Source organism: Anarhichas minor, unplaced genomic scaffold, assembly GCF_050575085.1.
Source record: "Anarhichas minor isolate MPS153535 unplaced genomic scaffold, ASM5057508v1 ptg000027l, whole genome shotgun sequence".
NCBI classification, from domain to species: Eukaryota; Metazoa; Chordata; class Actinopteri; order Perciformes; family Anarhichadidae; genus Anarhichas; species Anarhichas minor.
The window spans coordinates 9293043-9312109 of NW_027466473.1; the positions used below are offsets into that span (position 1 = coordinate 9293043).

Sequence of the window (19067 nt, forward strand, 5' to 3'; positions counted from 1 at the left end):
TCTGTCGCCTCTAACTGAGCCATTGCAGACCAGCGGGTTAATCTTGGGCTTGGGCCTGACTGCCTCAGTGAACTGTGTTAAGTTCAAAGAGCTGAGTGCCAAAGGGTCAGTTTCAGATGTATTTCAAACTCTCTGAACATCGAGTCAGAAGGATAAACCCTTTGAGGAAAAAACTGTATATATATATCCCCGTCAGAGACTACTAGGATTTGAAATACAAATCCAGATGGGCCCACAACGACATCCTGCCAATAATTACAGATACTCAAGCCAAGATTTATATTTGACTGTATCAGCACCAGTACCAAAATCAGCCAGGCTTAGCAGTCATAATATGTCCCATGCGCAATAAGCAGAGTCACATAGCATATGTCTTGTTTCGGTGCCATGTAAAATCTGTTCAGAGACCAATCTGTGTTGTTTTATTTCCTTCCATCTCCCCCTTTTCTCTCCCAACAATCCATTGCTTCCACCACTGAGGTTGAGCAGAAGAGTCTCCCCTGTTTCTCCACTAGAGGGTTCCTTTCCCTCACAGACACCTCTTTTAAAGAAAACAATAATACCTATATGTCTGTGCATGGTATGCTTGTTGGAATTCACCATTTCATTTCAATAACGGTCCTGAATCATATTTTACTCTTTTATCAGCCTTCATCTGATAACTAAGTGTGCATTACGACGGCATATTAGTGCATTTGTATATTTTAAAAATCACAAGATTTTTCTAGTTTGAATACATTCAAATGAGTTTGTAAAAAAGGAACGGGATATGTCTTGTATATCATTTAATATGTCAAAATTATTACATACATTGATATATATGGCAGCACAGTGAATCCGTACTGTATTAAAATGCTATTTTCATGCCTCATGTTTGCCAGGAGCTCTAACCTATCCCCTCACCCCTGCTCTATACACTGTTGGGTGTTGGGCAGGGGCCACTGCTTCTATAAACAGTATGTAACACCTAGCATGACCACGACTCCTATATCCCTCGTTCAATTAGCAACTGGGTGAGAATGGCCCCGGGAAATATATGACTTTGACGGAGAAAAGCAATGCATGACGTGGAGATTGACAGACAATCATGAAAAAAATCATGATAAAATAAACTACAAAGCAATCAATATCATGTAGAAAAATCACACCACCCCAAAACACACCCACTGCAGTGCTTCCTTGCTACAAACATTATGTGCACAAAACAAACAGGAAATAAAATGACTTATTAGTGTATGGTTGTATCTGCAAATGGATGATTATTGGCTATTTCAACTCCAAAGATGACAGTGGCAATACTAACAATATGTATAATAGCATTTAGCTCATCGCTGATCCTTCATCATGTTACATGTTTTACATGTGAGCTTTAGGATCCTGTAGGCGTCTTGCTGGGATGGATCAGGAACATGATGAGGGCAACGGTGAGGTGTTACTGCCTTGTCTCTTATTGTTACAGTCTGTCTGTTATTACTGTAAGTCTCTTTCTCCTCAATATGTTGTCACTTCAATCAATACAACAAAATGTTGATTTAAAAATGGATAGCCCCTTTGCCTTGCTGTCATACTATGGGAACTATGTGAAAAGGGTCACTGGGTCTTTACTCAAAAAGAGAAACCTTTAAATTTGAGATTTAATTCGGACAAAGCTATATCTGGCAAGTCATTATTAAGTTATTTCAACTACAGCTTTGTAGTTTTTTCATCCCAATTATTTTGTCCACTTTGACCACTTTGTTGTCAAAAGCAAGTTACACTTTGGGCCTGACATCATGTTAAAACATTTCTGGTGTTGTTTTTGATCAGGGACACAATTGCAGGGTCCTAAAGTCCTATTAAATATACCATTGTGCAACACAGATATGTCCTTTTTTATACAGACATACGAAGGCAAAATGGATACTATGAATCACTGAATTATTTTAAAAAAATAACTCTTTAAATGCATTAAAGTAACAGATAATATAGCGTGTGTGATCCAGATCCTCCTGTAATTCTTCATATTGTCACCAGATGGAGCTAAAGGACAAGAATGCTGAGGACCATTCACATCTTACTGCCTATCATATCAGTGTACACTCCCATTAGTTTGGGAATCCAGACCTATTAAAACATAGCAGCAAGCACAAATAATAATGGGAAGTAAAAGTTGTTTGGGCCATGGCGCTACCCATGCAAAATGGTCAGTGCAAAGCTTTACTGTGCAGTAGGTCGCCGAGAAGAAAAATGAAATACATTTGCTGTGAAAACATTTCAGTGTCTTTTAAAAGTTTTAAAACGTCATGACTATTATCTGTTTGTTTGATGAGGTTAGATTGAGTGAGGAGCAGTCTACTAGGTAAGGGATGCAAACCCAACTTTACTCTTAATATATGTTGATATATTATATTATATTATAATTATTACCATATTCTAAATCTCAAATGGGATACAATGCACTATTATTTTTCCAACAATTTTCAGTCACTGTCAGCCATATATCCTTTGAGAGTATGAATATATTGCATCATAATACTAACAGTAACCAGAGATGTATGAATGACACAACATACCAACGTTTCCCTGTGATCCACTTTTGGTAATATCTTGACTGTAACCTTCAAAGTATTGACGGCTCTGGGAATATCCTGGTTTGTTCTTTCCGAGAATATTCTTTTACATATCTTCACAAAACGTCTATATAATGTCCATGGAAGGCCTTTTAAATATATTTGAATAAATACATCGGAAATAAAATAGATTTGCATTCAATAAATGAATAGAACCGATTTCTCCTTTGAACCACATATCTGTATCCATCATAGTGTGAGTCTATCAGGCGAGATACATGGAACCTGTCCAAGGAAATGTATGGGAATACTATTTTGTAATCATGAGGGATATTTAAAAAAAAAAAAAAAAATTAAATAATAAAAATTATAATCTCAGGCAGTGTCACAACTAGCCTTTGTATATTTGGACAATATTTTCTTAAATAATATTAACTTTAAACTTAGGCTACCACCTCTCCCCCCCCCCCCCCCTTATGTCCACCCCAGCTCCTCAGTGATGCCGCCCCAGCAGCCCACACAGACGCTGCCTCCGCCCCTGCAGAGCATTTGCCGTGAGAGCTCAGCTCCTCCAGCGGTACTGTACCGTGCATGGCCTGCTGCAGCTACAGTTACAACTGGTGGAGAATGACACCGGCGCTCCCCTGCATCCAGACGATCTGATCGCTAAGGACGGATCTGTTTCACTTCGAGATAAAAAACAAAACAACAACAACACCACAGCGACGATGGCGCGTGTCTTTGCACCCGTACGGAGACATTTGATCGCGGCAGTTTTTACGTTCGTTGCACTGTGGGGATGTGCGCTCTCAATCACCCGGTACTCGATTCCGGAGGAGATGGAAGAAGGCTCCTTTGTTGCCAACCTGGCCACGGATTTGGCTTTGGATGTTCGCAGTTTGGTGCAGCGCAGCGCAAAGCTCGATGTCATTCACAGCAAAAATTACCTCGACATCAACAAAGAAACCGGGGAGCTGGTGATCCGGGAGAAGATAGACCGGGAGAGCATATGCATGACTAAAGCGACCTCGTGCTTTCTGAAAATGGATGTCATACTGGAGAACCCCATTCGCATTTTTAACATCGAGTTGGAAATCATGGACATCAACGACAACGCGCCCGTGTTCCGCAGAAGGACAATGCACTTGGACATATCGGAGGCAACCCTTCCCGGTGAGCGCTTTTCATTGACAAACGCCGTGGATGCGGATGTGGGGGCGAACTCCATCAAGACCTACTATCTCAGCGAAAGCAAGTACTTCAGCATCGACATACAAACTGGCAGCGATGGCTCCAAATACGTGGACTTGGTGCTGAACGGTCATTTGGACCGAGAGGAGCACACGGTTCACAATTTGATTTTAACCGCTGTGGATGGAGGGGTGCCTCCCCGCTCCGGCACAGCCAGCATCGTTATCAACGTCTTGGATATCAATGACAACGCCCCCCTGTTCAGTCAGCCGGAGTTTGCGGTCAATGTCTCGGAGAACACGGCTGCGGGGACGGTGGTCATGACCTTAAACGCGACAGACTTGGATGAAGGCACAAACGCTCAGCTGGTATATTCATACACACTGTACACCTCGGAGAAGACTCAAGAGCTCTTCTCGCTTGACCCAAACACTGGTGAGATCAAGGTGAAGGGGGTGATCGACTACGAGGAGGGCCAGAGCTTCGAGATGCACATCCAGGCTCAGGACAGAGGGGTGAACCCCAAGGCGGGACACTGTAAAGTCATGGTGTTCGTCACAGACCTGAACGACAACTACCCCGAGGTGACCATAAAGTCTGTGAAAAGTTCACTGACGGAGGACGTCTCCGTGGGCACACTGATAGCGGTGGTCAGCGTCAACGACAGGGACTCGGGAGCCAACGGGCAAGTGGAGCTCACCTTGCATCGGCAGGAATCCTTGCCATTCCTCCTGAACAAATCCTCGGAGGGTTACTTTGAGCTGCTGGTTTCGAAGCCACTGGACAGAGAGGTGATAAGCAAATACGACGTCACGCTGAGGGTGACGGACAAGGGCTCGCCGCCCTTAGCTGAGACCGAAACCATCACTCTGGAGATTCTGGACGTCAATGACAACGCACCCGCATTCTCCCAGTCCTTCTACACAATCCATGTTGTGGAGAACAATATACCAGGGGCGTTATTGACATCCCTTAGTGCGTTTGACCCCGATCTCAACGAGAACCAGTACTTGGTCTATTTCATAATGGAGAAGGAGATTGTTAACACGTCAATGTCAATGCTGTTCTCCATCAACCCTGAGAATGGTGATCTTTATGCCCTGAAGACCTTCGACTATGAGAGAGAGAGGGATTTCCTCTTCCACATCGAGGCCCGGGACTCTGGCGTTCCACCGCGGAGCAGCAATGTGACAGTTCACATCATCATCCTGGACCAAAACGACAACACCCCTCTCATAGTGTCACCTTGGCGAGCCAAGGGCTCCGTGGTAGAGGAGGTGATACCGAGGTCCACGGACAAGGGGCACCTGATCGCCAAAGTGATCGCCATCGACGCCGACTCCGAGCAGAACGCCAGGGTCACATATCAGCTCCTGCAGGTCACCGACATGACCCTGTTCAGCCTGGACCAGTACAACGGCGAGATCCGGACAACGCGGATGTTCAGCTACAGAGACCCGAGACAGCAGCGGCTGGTGATCATCGCCAAAGACAACGGCCAGCCGTCTCGCTCCGCCACCGTCACTATCAAGATATCGACGGTGGAACACGTCCTGTCCTTTTCGGAGACCACAGAGCTGCCGCTGGAGTACGACGTCTTCACAGACCTAAACCTGTACTTAGTAATCGGTTTAGGGGCTGTGTCATTTCTGCTACTGATAACCATCTTGGTTATTATTGTGCTGAAGTGTCAAAAACCAAAGCCAAAGGCCTTCAAGATCCCCCCTCCCAACAGAAACAGCGTGATCAGCAGGAACAGCATGATCAGCCAGAGGAGCTCCACCATCGCAGATTCCACCCTGATCTCCAGCGATGCCTACTGGTACAGCTTGTTCCTCGCTGAGACCAGGAAAGGCAAAGTGGTCGTGAGACAGCCGATAATACCCAAAGGAGCTGGCTATTTCGTGTCCAGTATACCCAGGAGCATAGGGCCAAGTGAGACCACAGACTCCAGAGCATCCACACTGGAGGTATGTATGAGTGCTTGCAGACAACACAGAGGAAAGCAGAAAAAAGTGTTGACGAGACAACTAATTGGTGTGTTCAGGGACCTACTGTAGTATAAAACGTTCTTACATGTCATGATTTCTTTTTACTCCCTGGAAGGCCGACGGATGTTTTGTTGTATATAATAATGTTTGCAAGTTCAAAGAAGTGCCTTTGCTATAGTACCGCAGTACCATTATTTTGTAGTTATATACATACATAAATAAATATACATTCGAAAGAGGTCCCGTGCCAAATTGGAGAACATTTCCTCAGTGTAACTCTTTTATGTTTCCGGTTATTTTATTTCTTGCAGACATTAATTAATACATATTTTCAACATAGAGACATGAAGCTTTTCATATACAGTCTATAATATCAAGCTGGTAAACTATAGCTGTACCTCGATCAGCTACAACATTAAAATGCTACTGCACATTGGTGCATCAGTATTAAGAATATAATAATGTCATATACAGTATAATAGCATCAGTTACGGGGGCCAGGTTGTCTGCAGACCAAGTCATTTTATTGTGTTTACTTTTAAGTGCACGTTAGAGCTAATGCTTCTGTCCTGTGCTGAGATTTGAATGCAGGACTTTTATTTGTACTGAAGTATTTTTTACTTTTACTTAAGTCAAGGATCCGAGTACTTCTCCCATCATCACACGTACTTTGAAATGCATTTAGGCTAACACCAACGACTGAAAAACTACAGTAGTGGAAGAAGTACACAGATATGCTACTTAAGTAAAAGTAGTGAAACCACAATAAAGACCTCCTCAGTTTAAAGTAAAAGTCCTACATCTAAATGTTTACTTAAATAAAAGTACAAAAGTATTAGCATCCAAAATTACTAAAAAAGTTAAAGTACTCATCATGCACAACGGCCCATTTCAGAATAAGAATATGTCATTGGATTATGATTATTGATGCATTAATATGTTCATCACTTTAATGTTGCTGCTGGTGAAGGTGGAACTCATTTTAATAACTTTATATATATTCTGTGATTCAAGTCTGTTTCTGTGTAGTCTAAGTACAAATGAAACATGCTGCAAATGAAAACAGAAACGGGAAAAATAGTTGATGGTGTAAAAATACTGCATTAGGTCCAAAATGATTGCCAAACATTCTACTGCACTGTTATATTTACATTTATATATATATATATATAATTGACTATAATGTACCTATTTCCAAAGGCAACAGAAGTAAAAAAACCTGTGAAATAAATTACAAGAAAATAGGCACGCTGATTAATATCAGTGTATTTCTAGCGCAAACAAACAACTGAAAACTGTGCCACTGTTCGATGTCTTATGTAGTATGTAGGTCATTCATTGCAGATGCATAACACACAATCAGAGCCTAACTATTGGCTGTGTAAGAGGGGGAGCGCTTCAAAGACGCCCAGGCATGGAGGAGTTCTCTTCAAGGACCAGAGATACCGCTGTACCGAGGCGCACCATGCTGGGGGTCTCTGGGGTCTCCAGAGACAGATCCAGATGTTGTTTGCTTTTGTGCAGCTGGACCGGCAGACTAAACTGAAACAAGTGGTCCACTGAAAGATTAAACAACATGAATATGCATAAATGCACAGGCGCACGCGTGTAAAGAGAGAGAGAGATGATGTGTATGTATTGTAAGCGTGAGTGTCTGAGTTTCACACGTACCACTGAACTTGTCTCTTTCTTCTGTTCTTAAGTACTCAAAATGACAGGAAGTCCATTCTACAACTGGAGGTATGCTGGTTGCTAACTACATCCTGTAGAGCCACTATAATTTTCTATCTTTCCCTATTTGGTATCCGCTCTTGGTTTGGCTCAACGATCCGGTTTGATAAACTGTCACAGTTCCTGGTGCAGACCTTTGGTCAACACAGTGTCCTGATTAAACAGAGCAGAATCAAATATTTCCATTTGTCCCAGGTCAGACTCTGTCCCTCACAAAACCAACAGTCATTGTGGGGCAGTACAATTTAAATTGGCCAGTCTCTCAAGTGCGGAAAAAAAGCAGATAGCTTACTGAGAGCTGAGATTAGAATAAAACTGGCTGCTGGTCAGACCTGTGTTGTGCACATCTGGCTGGCTTGGCGGAGATTCGGGGTAAAGGGATGGCACAGATAGAAAAAAAAAAAAAGGGCTCAGAGAATGATTTGTCCCAAATAGGATCTCGGCATTAACATACCTGAGAGCACAGACCGTGTCAACTATCTCCGCATCCTTGCACATGAGCTCAAATGTATGGCCTATAATAATAAGCCTATTTCCCTTCTGTAGTTGTAATATTGGCCCGCCAAATACCAAATAGCACATTTCGATGCATGCGTGTGCATGCTTTAATTACACCCTTTGCTTCCCTATTATAAGTTAATGCGTTTGTCCTATTTTATTTTAGCTGTGTATGATGTCAGTCTGATTTCCATGGTAAAAAAAATCGAATCCTCAACAAGTATGATTTGACAGGAAAACTATAGGAGCAAGTTGTTTAATTAACCCTAAATTAAAACCAATGACGGTGGCAGTAACCAGTCACGATCCACTGTTGCATGAGTGAGGACTTTCTACAAGTTTATATGCAGGTTGACTTTCTGTGTGGGCTAATTCTATATTCTGTCTCTCAGCAGGCGCCCAGAAGAGAACTGCCATGATATAATCATCACCTCATGAGAGTCTCTGGCTGGAATTCTTCCCTGTGACTCACAAAGAAGATTTAAAACATCTGTCCTCCCTCAGCCCCTCTGCTCCAACTTCTTCTTTCTCTCTAGCGACTAGAAACATCGACCACGAACCACCTCAGCTTTCTACCTTCTTTTCTCTCTTAAGCATGGATCTGCATGATTCTCCAACATTCAACAATATTTGGACATATTGAAATCATTCACGGCAGGACATTTGGACATTGCCTTCGGACGTTGCCTCATGTAGTCAATCATTCCCTCCTTAACGCTTTGAAACTCCTCAGTGGACATATTTGCCTTCTATTCCAGGGTTTGCTCTGTGTGCTGTAGTTCTAGGAACCATCAGTAGCTCAACACATCTGTAAGTCACAATCATGCAACCTTTTTCTAAGCAAGAGCTCAAAACACGCCTATTCACAAACACACGTATGGATCAGGGTGAATATGATTCTTCCGTAAAAAGCTGATGAATGCTGAACTGTAGCTGGTTACGTCACTGATTCAGGCTTTTCACTCGGTATTGATCTTTTCTTCTGAATAATAGTTTCTACCGTATTATGAGTCTTGCTGTTCAGTAAAGGGTCACACTGTCAACTAGCAACTTGCCGATGAAATAATCAATGATCTGATTTTTTTCTACAATGTTTGTTCTACTCAACACTGATGAATGTGTGAAAATGACAAAAAAGGAATGAAAGAAAAAAAATGACAAAAAAAACAAACAGGAGATCCATTGTTTCTCATTTTATTTGATTGTAGATCCTGTAGTTCTATTGCAATTATAATGAGGTCAGAGAAGCAAAAGGACTTTTGACGGCCTCACCAACATCAGGTGTACAGTTCATACCTTATCGACATCTGTGCTGTTATATCTGATTGGACACGTTGTTATCTAGCTGTAATGGGGAGTCACGAATTACAGTGTGCGAGGTTGAATGGGGGGGGAGGTGTGTCCTCATCAAATATTCATTCAGAGGCTCTATGACATCACACAACGGGGCCAGAGCGGGCAGCATGTAAAACGTTCAAACATGACCAACAGTATTTTTCAAAAACAGGGTCAAATGTCAAATCCACTTTTTCTGTACACAAGATTTTTCTCTTCACAATTATAAGCTGTTGTCGTCCCAATCGAATTCCCACCGATAAATCTGGCGATACAAATATGAACTGCAGTCATTTATTGCACACGGTGCAAATCATATTCAATTTAAAAGAAAACACGACAGCGGAAATTGAACAAAAAAAATATTTTCTAATGATAAATACTCTGTTTATTGAAAAGACTAAGAATATTGAAATGTATTGATCTTTGCCATGGTACAAGGGGGTTATACGGTCCAAGCAAGGTATTGTGTTATGAATATTCATGTTTTTATAGATATTTTATGTATTTAACTTTTAATGCTGCTTTTGTGAGCTTCTTCAAGGGCATTTTTGTGTTGCATATCCGTAGTTTAGTGCATATGATGTTGTTTTGATAGCGTACATAAGTTACAAATTGAAACTAGAGTACTTTTCTTGACCTCAAAGGTAGCGCTGTTGCACTACTGTGAAGCCCAGGACTTTCATTTCTCAGAAACAAGGAGCTCGTTAGGACCACTTATTAGGGTGCTAAATGATCGAGCCTAATTGGGAGATGGGATTGGGAGAAGGGGAGCAAAGTGCTAATTATAGTCGCAGTATTTTAGAGCTGACTCTGCAAGTAAAAACACGAACACATAGGCAGTGCGTAAGAAGTATTAAGCAGATGACAGCACTTTGAAATATGCACCAGGTCTAAATGTGATCGCAGCACTCACTCGGTAATGCAGCGGAGAGAGAATATTTCGAGATGTATCGAGCTACATATTCTGAGTCAGTGAAATCTAACCTCTCTCTCTCTCTCTCATCCTCTCCCACTGTTGCCTGGCGCTGGTGGTGCACCAGGCTTCCCAGACATAAACACAGCTGTCTGTCAGACTAAAGATGTCACTTAATGAGGGATCTCTTGCTGTGGAGTACATGTTATGTGTGCAATCAACGCCTGAACCGGTTGAATCCAACAGTGTTTATAGAATTAACCAATTGCACATATGATGAGCTCCTTGCGTGCCTTCTGCATTGTAAAAGAGATATATATATATATATATATGTGACTGTTGATGAATGAAATGAAGGCATGTCATACAATATTACAAATTACAAAAATGACAGTACCCCAATGATGAAATACCTTGAATTGCTAAGACGTCGCTGGATAGGGGCTCAGCCTTTTGTCATGCTCTACTGAGAACCGGTAAATGCATTTAACTGTAAATTGAACTGCTTTATACTTTGTGTTTTTTATACAGTAGACTTTTTTGATATCTACAGTATCTGTATTCACTGTGATCAAATGGCACAGGGGGTGCTTGTGCTTGGTATAGTGAAACTGCGTTACTTCTCATTTGTGTAACACCGCTCAGTTTTTAGTTGTTTTTTTCCTCTGCTAATTTGCCAGTCAGATTGTACAGTATGCTTCGGGAATTGCATCAAACCCAATCCAGTTCCACCCCACTTAGTGGATCAAAGACAGTATGGGAGAGAATGGTCTTGCTTTATTTTCAAGTCTAGTTAATTGTCAAAACTTTTGATGTTGCTTATTTGGCTTAAATGTTCTGCCTGATCATGCTAGTTTGAATAAAGCTTTTTAATCTCTTTCTGTTATGTCTGTGATGAAATATGAAAAGGAGTTATCCAAAGTGACTTCTGGAATCTGACACACTCTCTCTCTCTCTCTCTCTCTCTCTCTCTCTCTCTCTCTCTCTCTCTCTCTCTCTCTCTCTCTTTCTCCCTCTCTAAAATTCCCCTTGCATACACACATTCTGACCCAGTTTCTCTGTATAACGCTCTGTACTAATTCTTGGAAATTGAAAACTAAATAAAGGCGATGTGCCTCCGGTTCAAATCGCAGAAGCAGACAAATAATAGCTTTGTCAGGATTAGTGAAAGCCTAGAGCCAAACTGTAGCGCCTGCTCTGACCACACAGGGCTGTCAGTCTGCAGTCCTGGATGCCACTTTGCAACGCTGGCGCGGCTTTATTAAAGGCCTTCAGGTCTGCTGGTTACTTGTGCTTTAAAAGAATTGGAAGTAGGTTAGGAGGAAATAAAGCAGTGCACCTGTGGCTACATTCATGTGTGCTGAGTAATACTTGCCATCAATTTTACCTCCCCAGTGGGCTACATTTTCAGAACTAGTGCTGTCCATGGTGCTGAAAGTGTTGTGCAACCCAGCTGCAAACAAAACCAGGACACTGGGGTAGAAAAATACTACTTTTTAGTACACTGTTTACTTGACAGTATGTGTTTACAGGGTGCCCTGATAATACCTACCCACATCTCTGATTTGTTCAGCACGTCAAATCGTATAAATGGTGTGACATTAAATGGCAACTCGGGCTAAGGTGTCCTTTCACAGGTCAGGTGTACTGAAAACCTCCATGTGCCGGCCCTATGATGGGCTGGCGAATCAATGCAATGTGCATCAATCACAGAAGAGCTAGATAACCTTCTCCTCTGCACTGCAAAGAAGTACCAGCTCCATCGGATGATGGTTTGTGGTCTGGAAAAGGGAAGCAAACAGACAAACCATTATACATCATCGGGACTTCTTAATGCAGTGCTGCACTGCTTTCATTTCTAGTCTTTGGGCCTCATCATAAATCACTCTAAAAATTGCCTTCCTTCACAATTAGAGAGCTGCTTTTGTTTGCATAGAGCCGTACTCGCAGAGAGCAGCGTATTGATCCAGTAAGTGTGCTTCACGATTGAGTACGGGATTAGAATATTAAAAACGGTTTTCAGAAATGAGTTAAAGCTGCTTAAGCATATTTCAACCAGATTATGTGGATTTGCTCAATCCTGTCTAGATATAAAAGTCAATTTTGTTAACTCAGTTTCAACGTATGTATTTGCACTAGCACGCTTTCCAACATTGATCTTGAACATAAAACTACTCTCCTTTTATATGAATTCAACAATGTACGGTTTAGTCCCAAATAGCAGTATTTGGAGGCCAATTCCTTGCTTAAAGCTGTAGATGGTGTAATGGAAAATATATTTTAACCATGTGCTTCTAATCAAATGTATGTTAAAGTGTCTGATAAGCAAAAACAGGAAAATGCAGAGGCATGTAGAAAACACTGCCTGCCCTTCGTGTGAAATGTCGAAACCTAGAAACTACCTGGTTCCTGTTTTTCAACTTCTGTTTCTTAGAGGTTCGAGAAAACTAAGCTAAGCACAAAGGTCCGTTTTGGGGCGCCTACACAGGCCAGTTGAACCCAGTTCTGCTTACCGTGCATACAGAACTTCTTGCTTTGTGTATGACTCATCTCTGGGTGTTACTTTTTCTGTATGTGCATAAAATGACATGTCCAGCGATCACTGGCAGAAGCGTTTTTTCGCAGTACACTGAGATACGTGTCTGCTGAACCGCTCTCTTGCTTGCAAGCAATAAAGACGAAAACTTTGATTCTCTCAAGATTCTGTTTATTGACGTAGATTGAAAACCTTGACTCTTCTCCCGATTAATCATAGAAATCTTCCACAACAATGGCAACAGTCAGTTCAAGCTTTGGCATGCAGCAGTGCGCTCTAGTGCCCTCTGTCTGTGCTTTTAGGCCTTGGGGACAATCATAATAAGTGCAGACCAGCTATGTCACATGTCATTTGGATTTTTAGGAACAGATTCCAAAGCTCTGACATAATTAGGCCATGTCAGTGCAACTTTGCCAACTAGACAAGTGCATCAGTGCAACTGTCTGCGAATGCACAAGTCCTTTTACACTCAAAACCGCTGCAGTTACAGAATAAAACAAAGAGGAACCGCTGTTGTATCACGAGCTTCTTCTAGATGCCTTGATGATTTTTGGGTAAATCCATAAATCTTCACTTTTGCTAATCACACGTGTTGTTTTGTTTGTTGAAACCGTGTTGCAAGTACAACATGCAACAATACCAGTCAGTGTGAGACAGGCTGTGGATGCCTGACCCATTTGTGTATGAGTGAGTCAGATCAGCGGAGAAGTTACCCTGACTGGGGCCCATGCACAATGGGGTCATGAGTTTTAACACCTAGAGCCTCGGTTCCCACCACAGCTGGAAGGACAAATATGAAGAGGTCTTAAGCAAGTGTCCAGCGCTGTGCTACTTGAGCAGAAGCCAGAGGGACAACTGATGTGTGATTTTTATTATTATTGTGACTGGGCTGCGTGAAAAGATAAAGCAGTTATCGCATCGCCGCAGAAATGGCCATGAACAGGTTGTCGCTCTGATTTGGAAACACGCGCCGGACAAGACAGGAAATGCAAAATCTATTACTGCATCTGCAAAGTGTGATTTTATGCACCAGATCTCCACAGACAACGTCTGTCTTGTCGCCTTCATCTTACACCAGTTACATCTTGTTTTGATGAGGCAAAAGCTGCTGTAGATTAGAGGGAATTTATGTCTTACATCAATGTAATATTTATATATGGAAGTGTGTACATGAATAAGAAACTGGCTTCATATTCACTGGGGAAAACCAGTCCATGCTGATTCGGTGGCCCCGGCTGATGGAGTAGCCTGCTGATGGAGTTAAGTGCAGTGAGATTTAGGCTCCATCTTGAGTGATGCCTGTGGCAGGTTTATTTTATGTGTGGCTGCCCTTGCCAAAGGGTCACTGCTGCACTAGTTTGCGTTGGCCATTCTGTGTTTGTTGTTTCAGATGACTGCATGGAAGCTGGAATCCAGCACAGATACTGAATATTTTGTCCAAATGTCCAAAAACAACTTACTTAACATCCACACTGCAAGAGCCTGTGAGCTTGAATCTTTTAGACAATCACTATCACGTGCGATGGACAGATGGACAGACAGGCAGGCAGACACAGACTTGCTCAAGGACACCACAGCTGCCTCTAGAATCAGAACGCCGTCCTGTCGCCCAATAACTGAACTCTTATCTAATTTCATATTTAAATTAAGAAGGAATATCACAGTGTTTTCTTCTTTGGCACGGCTAACGTGGCTTCCATTGACTTTACGTTATGTCGGTGTCTAAATAAAGCATCGTTTTGTGTGTTTGTACATCAAATTTAGAATGTTGATCACCGCTGGCACAGAGACATTAAATTGCTGTTGCTATGGAAACAGAATTTCATCTTATGCAACAGATCCAAAATGGTTCCTACAACCAGGCAGGTGAACAATCAGAAATGCTTACTTGAATGGGAATGCATATTGTGTCCATGCAAATCCTGTTTATAGATATAATAGATATTTTCTTTTTTTTATTTAGTTGCATGTATTAATAGATGTTTTTTGGTGAAAATATTTTATAAAACCAATTGTTTTATTATAACATCTAACGGTGGTCCAGCTGACTCTGCATAGATTTATCAAAGCAGCCATCATGGCCCTCCTCCATTAGAGTTATTCACCCGGTGATCTATCCTGCTCAGGGCTATCAGGACAGCCTTGCCCTGCCAGCTGTTGTGACCGACTTTGCTCGTCTGTTTTGGACGGATTTCCCAGACTCCCTTTGCTTCAGCCAAAATACTGTGGCTCCACTCTCACAGTGAAATGGTGGTAATGATCCTTAATCTTCAGTGGTTTTGTTGCTCATACCAAGACACAGTTTACGGCTACTGTTCCTTGTCACTGAGCTAAAAAGCTATGAGTCCCGTATTCAGTGGTATCCTTCCAGTTTCCTTTTTTGGTACATGAAGCTGCTAATTAAGCCACTGCCTGATCGTCGTTATCTCTAGGCTCCATCCCAAATTGTACACAAGAGAGCCGTGGTTACTGACCTAGTAATCCCCGTTTAGTCACATTTTGTATGACTCACTTGCTCCTTCAATGTTTCCATAGCAATCCCTGTTTTGGAGATAAATATAATACACAAACAGATATTTTCCCAAAAAATCTTATGAAGCAACCCGGGTATATTTAATGGTAAAGAATGAAATAGAACTGGCAATTCCAATGCATTGACTCATCTTTATGTATTTTTCAGTGTTATACGTCACCCTTGAAAGGCTGTTACTGTTTGCTTTACCTAAAGACAAAATAAATATTAAAAATACATTTTATAATGTTAACAATATTGTGTGTTGTTCTTCCATAGAATGAATGATTTTTTTTCAAACTTTATTTAGAGCAATGAATCACCAATTATATTACCTTATAAACACATTATAATGTATTATAACCGTGACTATAATGCATCAAAAAGATTAGATGTATTACAACAATGGGAATTATAATACACTATGACCCTTGCAAAATAAATGTGTAAGTCAGTGAGTGACGAGCAGTTATGAAGTATTATGATAATTGACTTATAAGTCATTATAAAATGCTTTATAATATGTTGTGATTGTTGTTATAAAGCATTATGGATATGTATGAATGCTTAAAACTACAACTATACAAAGAAATAAACGAGCGACTGTGGTTTAGTGGTAGAGCGGAGTCGTCCTTCAATCAGAGAATCGGCGGTTCGATCCCCAGCTCCATGTCGATGTGTCCTTAACCCCTAATTGCTCTTCAAGGCCACACCTGCGGTGTACGGATGTGTATGAATGTTAGTTACTTCTGATGGGCAGGTGGCACCTTGCATGGTGAATGGGTGAATGACATGTAGTGTCAAAGCGCTTTGAGTGAAGACTAGAAAAGCGTCATACAAGTACGAGTCCATTATATTATATTTACCATTATAATTATGTTTATAATGCATTATAGACATGGGTGTCACAGACAGTGTTACCGCTGATTTCCTTAACACCTCTTTGTGGGAGCTTCAGTCACTTGCTTGTTGTGTGTATGTATAACTGCATTAACATGAGATTATCGTCATCTAACTAATACAACCAGATATAGATTATATTTTAATCTAAGTAAATGGATTGTGCTCCAAATAGCAGCAACCTCTGGCTTTGACATAAGTAAATAACAAATTATATTCATTTTTGGAGTTGGCCAAGGCTACAAATTCACTAGATCCATATTAATTAGAGTATGTTTAATTGGATTACTATTTTACATCAAGAAGATCCAAACCAGGTCAAATGCATATATAGCCAGTGATCATACAACAGTGGTTAGATTTATCCAGATGCAAAGTGGTTTGATGTGGCTACATAATGCCTTCATTCTGTCAGCTCACCCAGCCGGAGCCTGGGGAGCTGTCCATGGTGCTGAAGTGATTCTGTGGCTGATCATTCCTGGTTGTTGTCCACTTAGAGCGTGTGGATGACACCGTCTTTGAGAAGTTCACTCCCACGAAGCATGAAGACATATATTGCCTCAGAACTGCTTTGTAGTGAATGGTGTCTACCTTCTCTCTACAGGGCTAACTGGACATTTACAAATGTTTAAAATGGTACCCTGGACAACAACAGAGCAGATTGTTGCATGTGAGCTGTATCTAAACTTTCCCCATTGATGTTTAGTCAACACCAATATATGTTTGTATTCAACAAGTCAACGCACTTTTCCGTCAATACACCTCTACTAGACCGCTAAGACTAATTAAAGAAAGATCTAAAACAATCTATTTATAGGTAACAATAAGTATGTTAAAAAAAACTGGTAGTGCTAAAGGTAAAATAAAGAGAAAATGTACTCTACTACTGGACCGGGATACATTTAGGGGACGACCCCCTCAATGCCAAGGAAAAGAATTGTGAAATTACAAAAAAAATGGAGGCCCCGGCTAGAGCAGACACAATATCAACTCTCTGGTTTAAACTCCGGTCTACAAAGAGAGAAGACACATTTGAAAGATTGTAAATATACACTCGTGAATTAAGGGGGAAAAAACATTCACCTCGGAGAAACTCCAACATCAATGCGGACACCTGCTTGTGTATTATTTTGCCATGTGTTTCCTTGAGGTTTGACCACCAACTGGGTTGTGAAGTGAATTCCTAGAAATTCAGTTCACAGAATAAAGGAAAAAAAGGGGAATTGTTGCATTTCTTGAAGAGTGAAGATATACAACAAGTGTAAACAGAGAACTCTTGTAATTGCAGGTTGGGTCTTCCTGTGACATATCCTGCAGTCCTGCAGCATGCATGCTGATTAATACAGCCTCGGTATTTATTCATTCCAGACTGTATATTCCACACGCTATCATATCCCCCCCCCCCCCCCCCCCCCCTCCCCCCCCCGCAATGCCCATATATATAACCCTATGTTTCTCTTCGGGATATATTCCACAGAGAGGAAATGAGACCTCTGCTTTATGGGGACCACCACGGGCATCAAATACGATTATGTGACCTGACAGTCTGAGGTCTGCTGACAGTGATCCATGTGGAGGGAAGGTTGTGATTGTCAGTGCACTGCTTTCTTTCCTCTGCGCCGTGCCCAAATGCTCGCCATGCGGTATAAGGCTGGGCTGCAGAATCGCTACCGGCAAAATTAACCATCACTCCGACTCCAGGACAGACAATGGAAGACAAACATAAGTCGGTCCCCGCGCATGTGTCCATGCACGCGACCACGATTTTGCGATGTATATCTTCCATTTTGGGGAGGGTGGTGGTGTTGAACATTCTGCAGATTAGCCCTGACCTTGCGATCAACAGTGAGTCCAGACTAATTTAAAACTGGTAAATTAAACAATTTAGCTACATCTCACGGTTATATTTTCCATTTTCACCATAGATTTTTTTTTCAACCATGTGCTGAACAGCGAATCAGATATATGGAATGAATGACTGGTGCCGGTGAATACACAGCCTCTGCATTTATGCGTTATGTGTGGCCGCCATTCTTAATTCTGGAGGTGCTTTATTAATGTGCTGGTCATCTATCAGCTCCCAGACCCGACAGCGACATCGCAATGGAGGGATGAGAGGAGGAAAATGGGTGTGGAGGAGGGGAGCTGCGCCACAGTGGAGAGGGAAGAGCAGGATCCTGGGAGCGCGCTAGGGTGGGAAACCGCCCCTCTAAGGTCAAGTCAGCGACATTCAATTACATACTTCCGGTTAGCGTTTTCAGAATAAATCTCATATGAATAAACAGTCATAGCATGCTGCTGATCTTTCACACACATGGAGCTGTGGCACGTGGTGCATGGCCAATATAAACCCAACTAAATGCGGTAAAAGTAAGTGTTTGGTCGGTATGCCTAAACATTTCAAGAAACTATGAGTTATGATTTGATTAAACACGTGACAAGCTGTCACCCAGCCCTTTATTACAGCATCTAACTGAAAAAAATGGAAGAGCTTGTTCATGCTTCCTGGACGCGATTCTCATTTTCTTCACTCTAATAGAGCCGATTGAGAAAGAAAAAAAATAATAATAATAGTTTTAATAATTTTACTTTGAAAGAAACACACATCTTTTCCGGTTTTATTGGGGTACATTTCAACAGTCTTGACGGATCTCACAGCTCCGGCGACAGGGAAACACACCCGTCAGCAGCGCGCATTGGAGACAAAAAAGCGCATGACGGACAAAGGAAATATGGGTGCGCTGGAGAGGATTCACTTCAGCCGGTTAACACAATGGATGAGCCGCGTGTGTGTCTTTTACCGGGAGACGAATTAGTCCACCTTAATGAGGTGTTGGGATGCAAGATACTGCAAGCTAAAAAGGCGGAAGGCTGCGTGTAATCCGTCCGCGGATCCTATGAGCTTGCA

At 41.8% G+C, this 19067-nt stretch overlaps 1 protein-coding gene across 1 annotated transcript; it reads left to right on the top strand.

Annotated features, from left to right (window-relative positions):
• Nucleotides 1-3277: 3277 nt before the first annotated feature.
• On the top strand, nt 3278-7294 carry LOC142959879 (protocadherin beta-13-like). The gene is made up of 2 exons (XM_076101382.1): nt 3278-5710; nt 7076-7294. Exons 1-2 carry the CDS (start codon nt 3278-3280, stop codon nt 7292-7294), a joined length of 2652 nt encoding a protein of 883 aa, XP_075957497.1.
• The last annotated feature ends 11773 nt before the right edge of the window (nt 7295-19067 follow it).

Bases quoted from the DNA above. Each gene is read 5' to 3' on its own strand.
- LOC142959879 (XM_076101382.1), top strand. From the start codon at position 3,278: ATGGCGCGTGTCTTTGCACCCGTACGGAGACATTTGATCGCGGCAGTT. The intron at 5,711-7,075 runs GTATGTATGAGT...CATTCATTGCAG, and splicing joins CCAGAGCATCCACACTGGAG to ATGCATAACACACAATCAGA.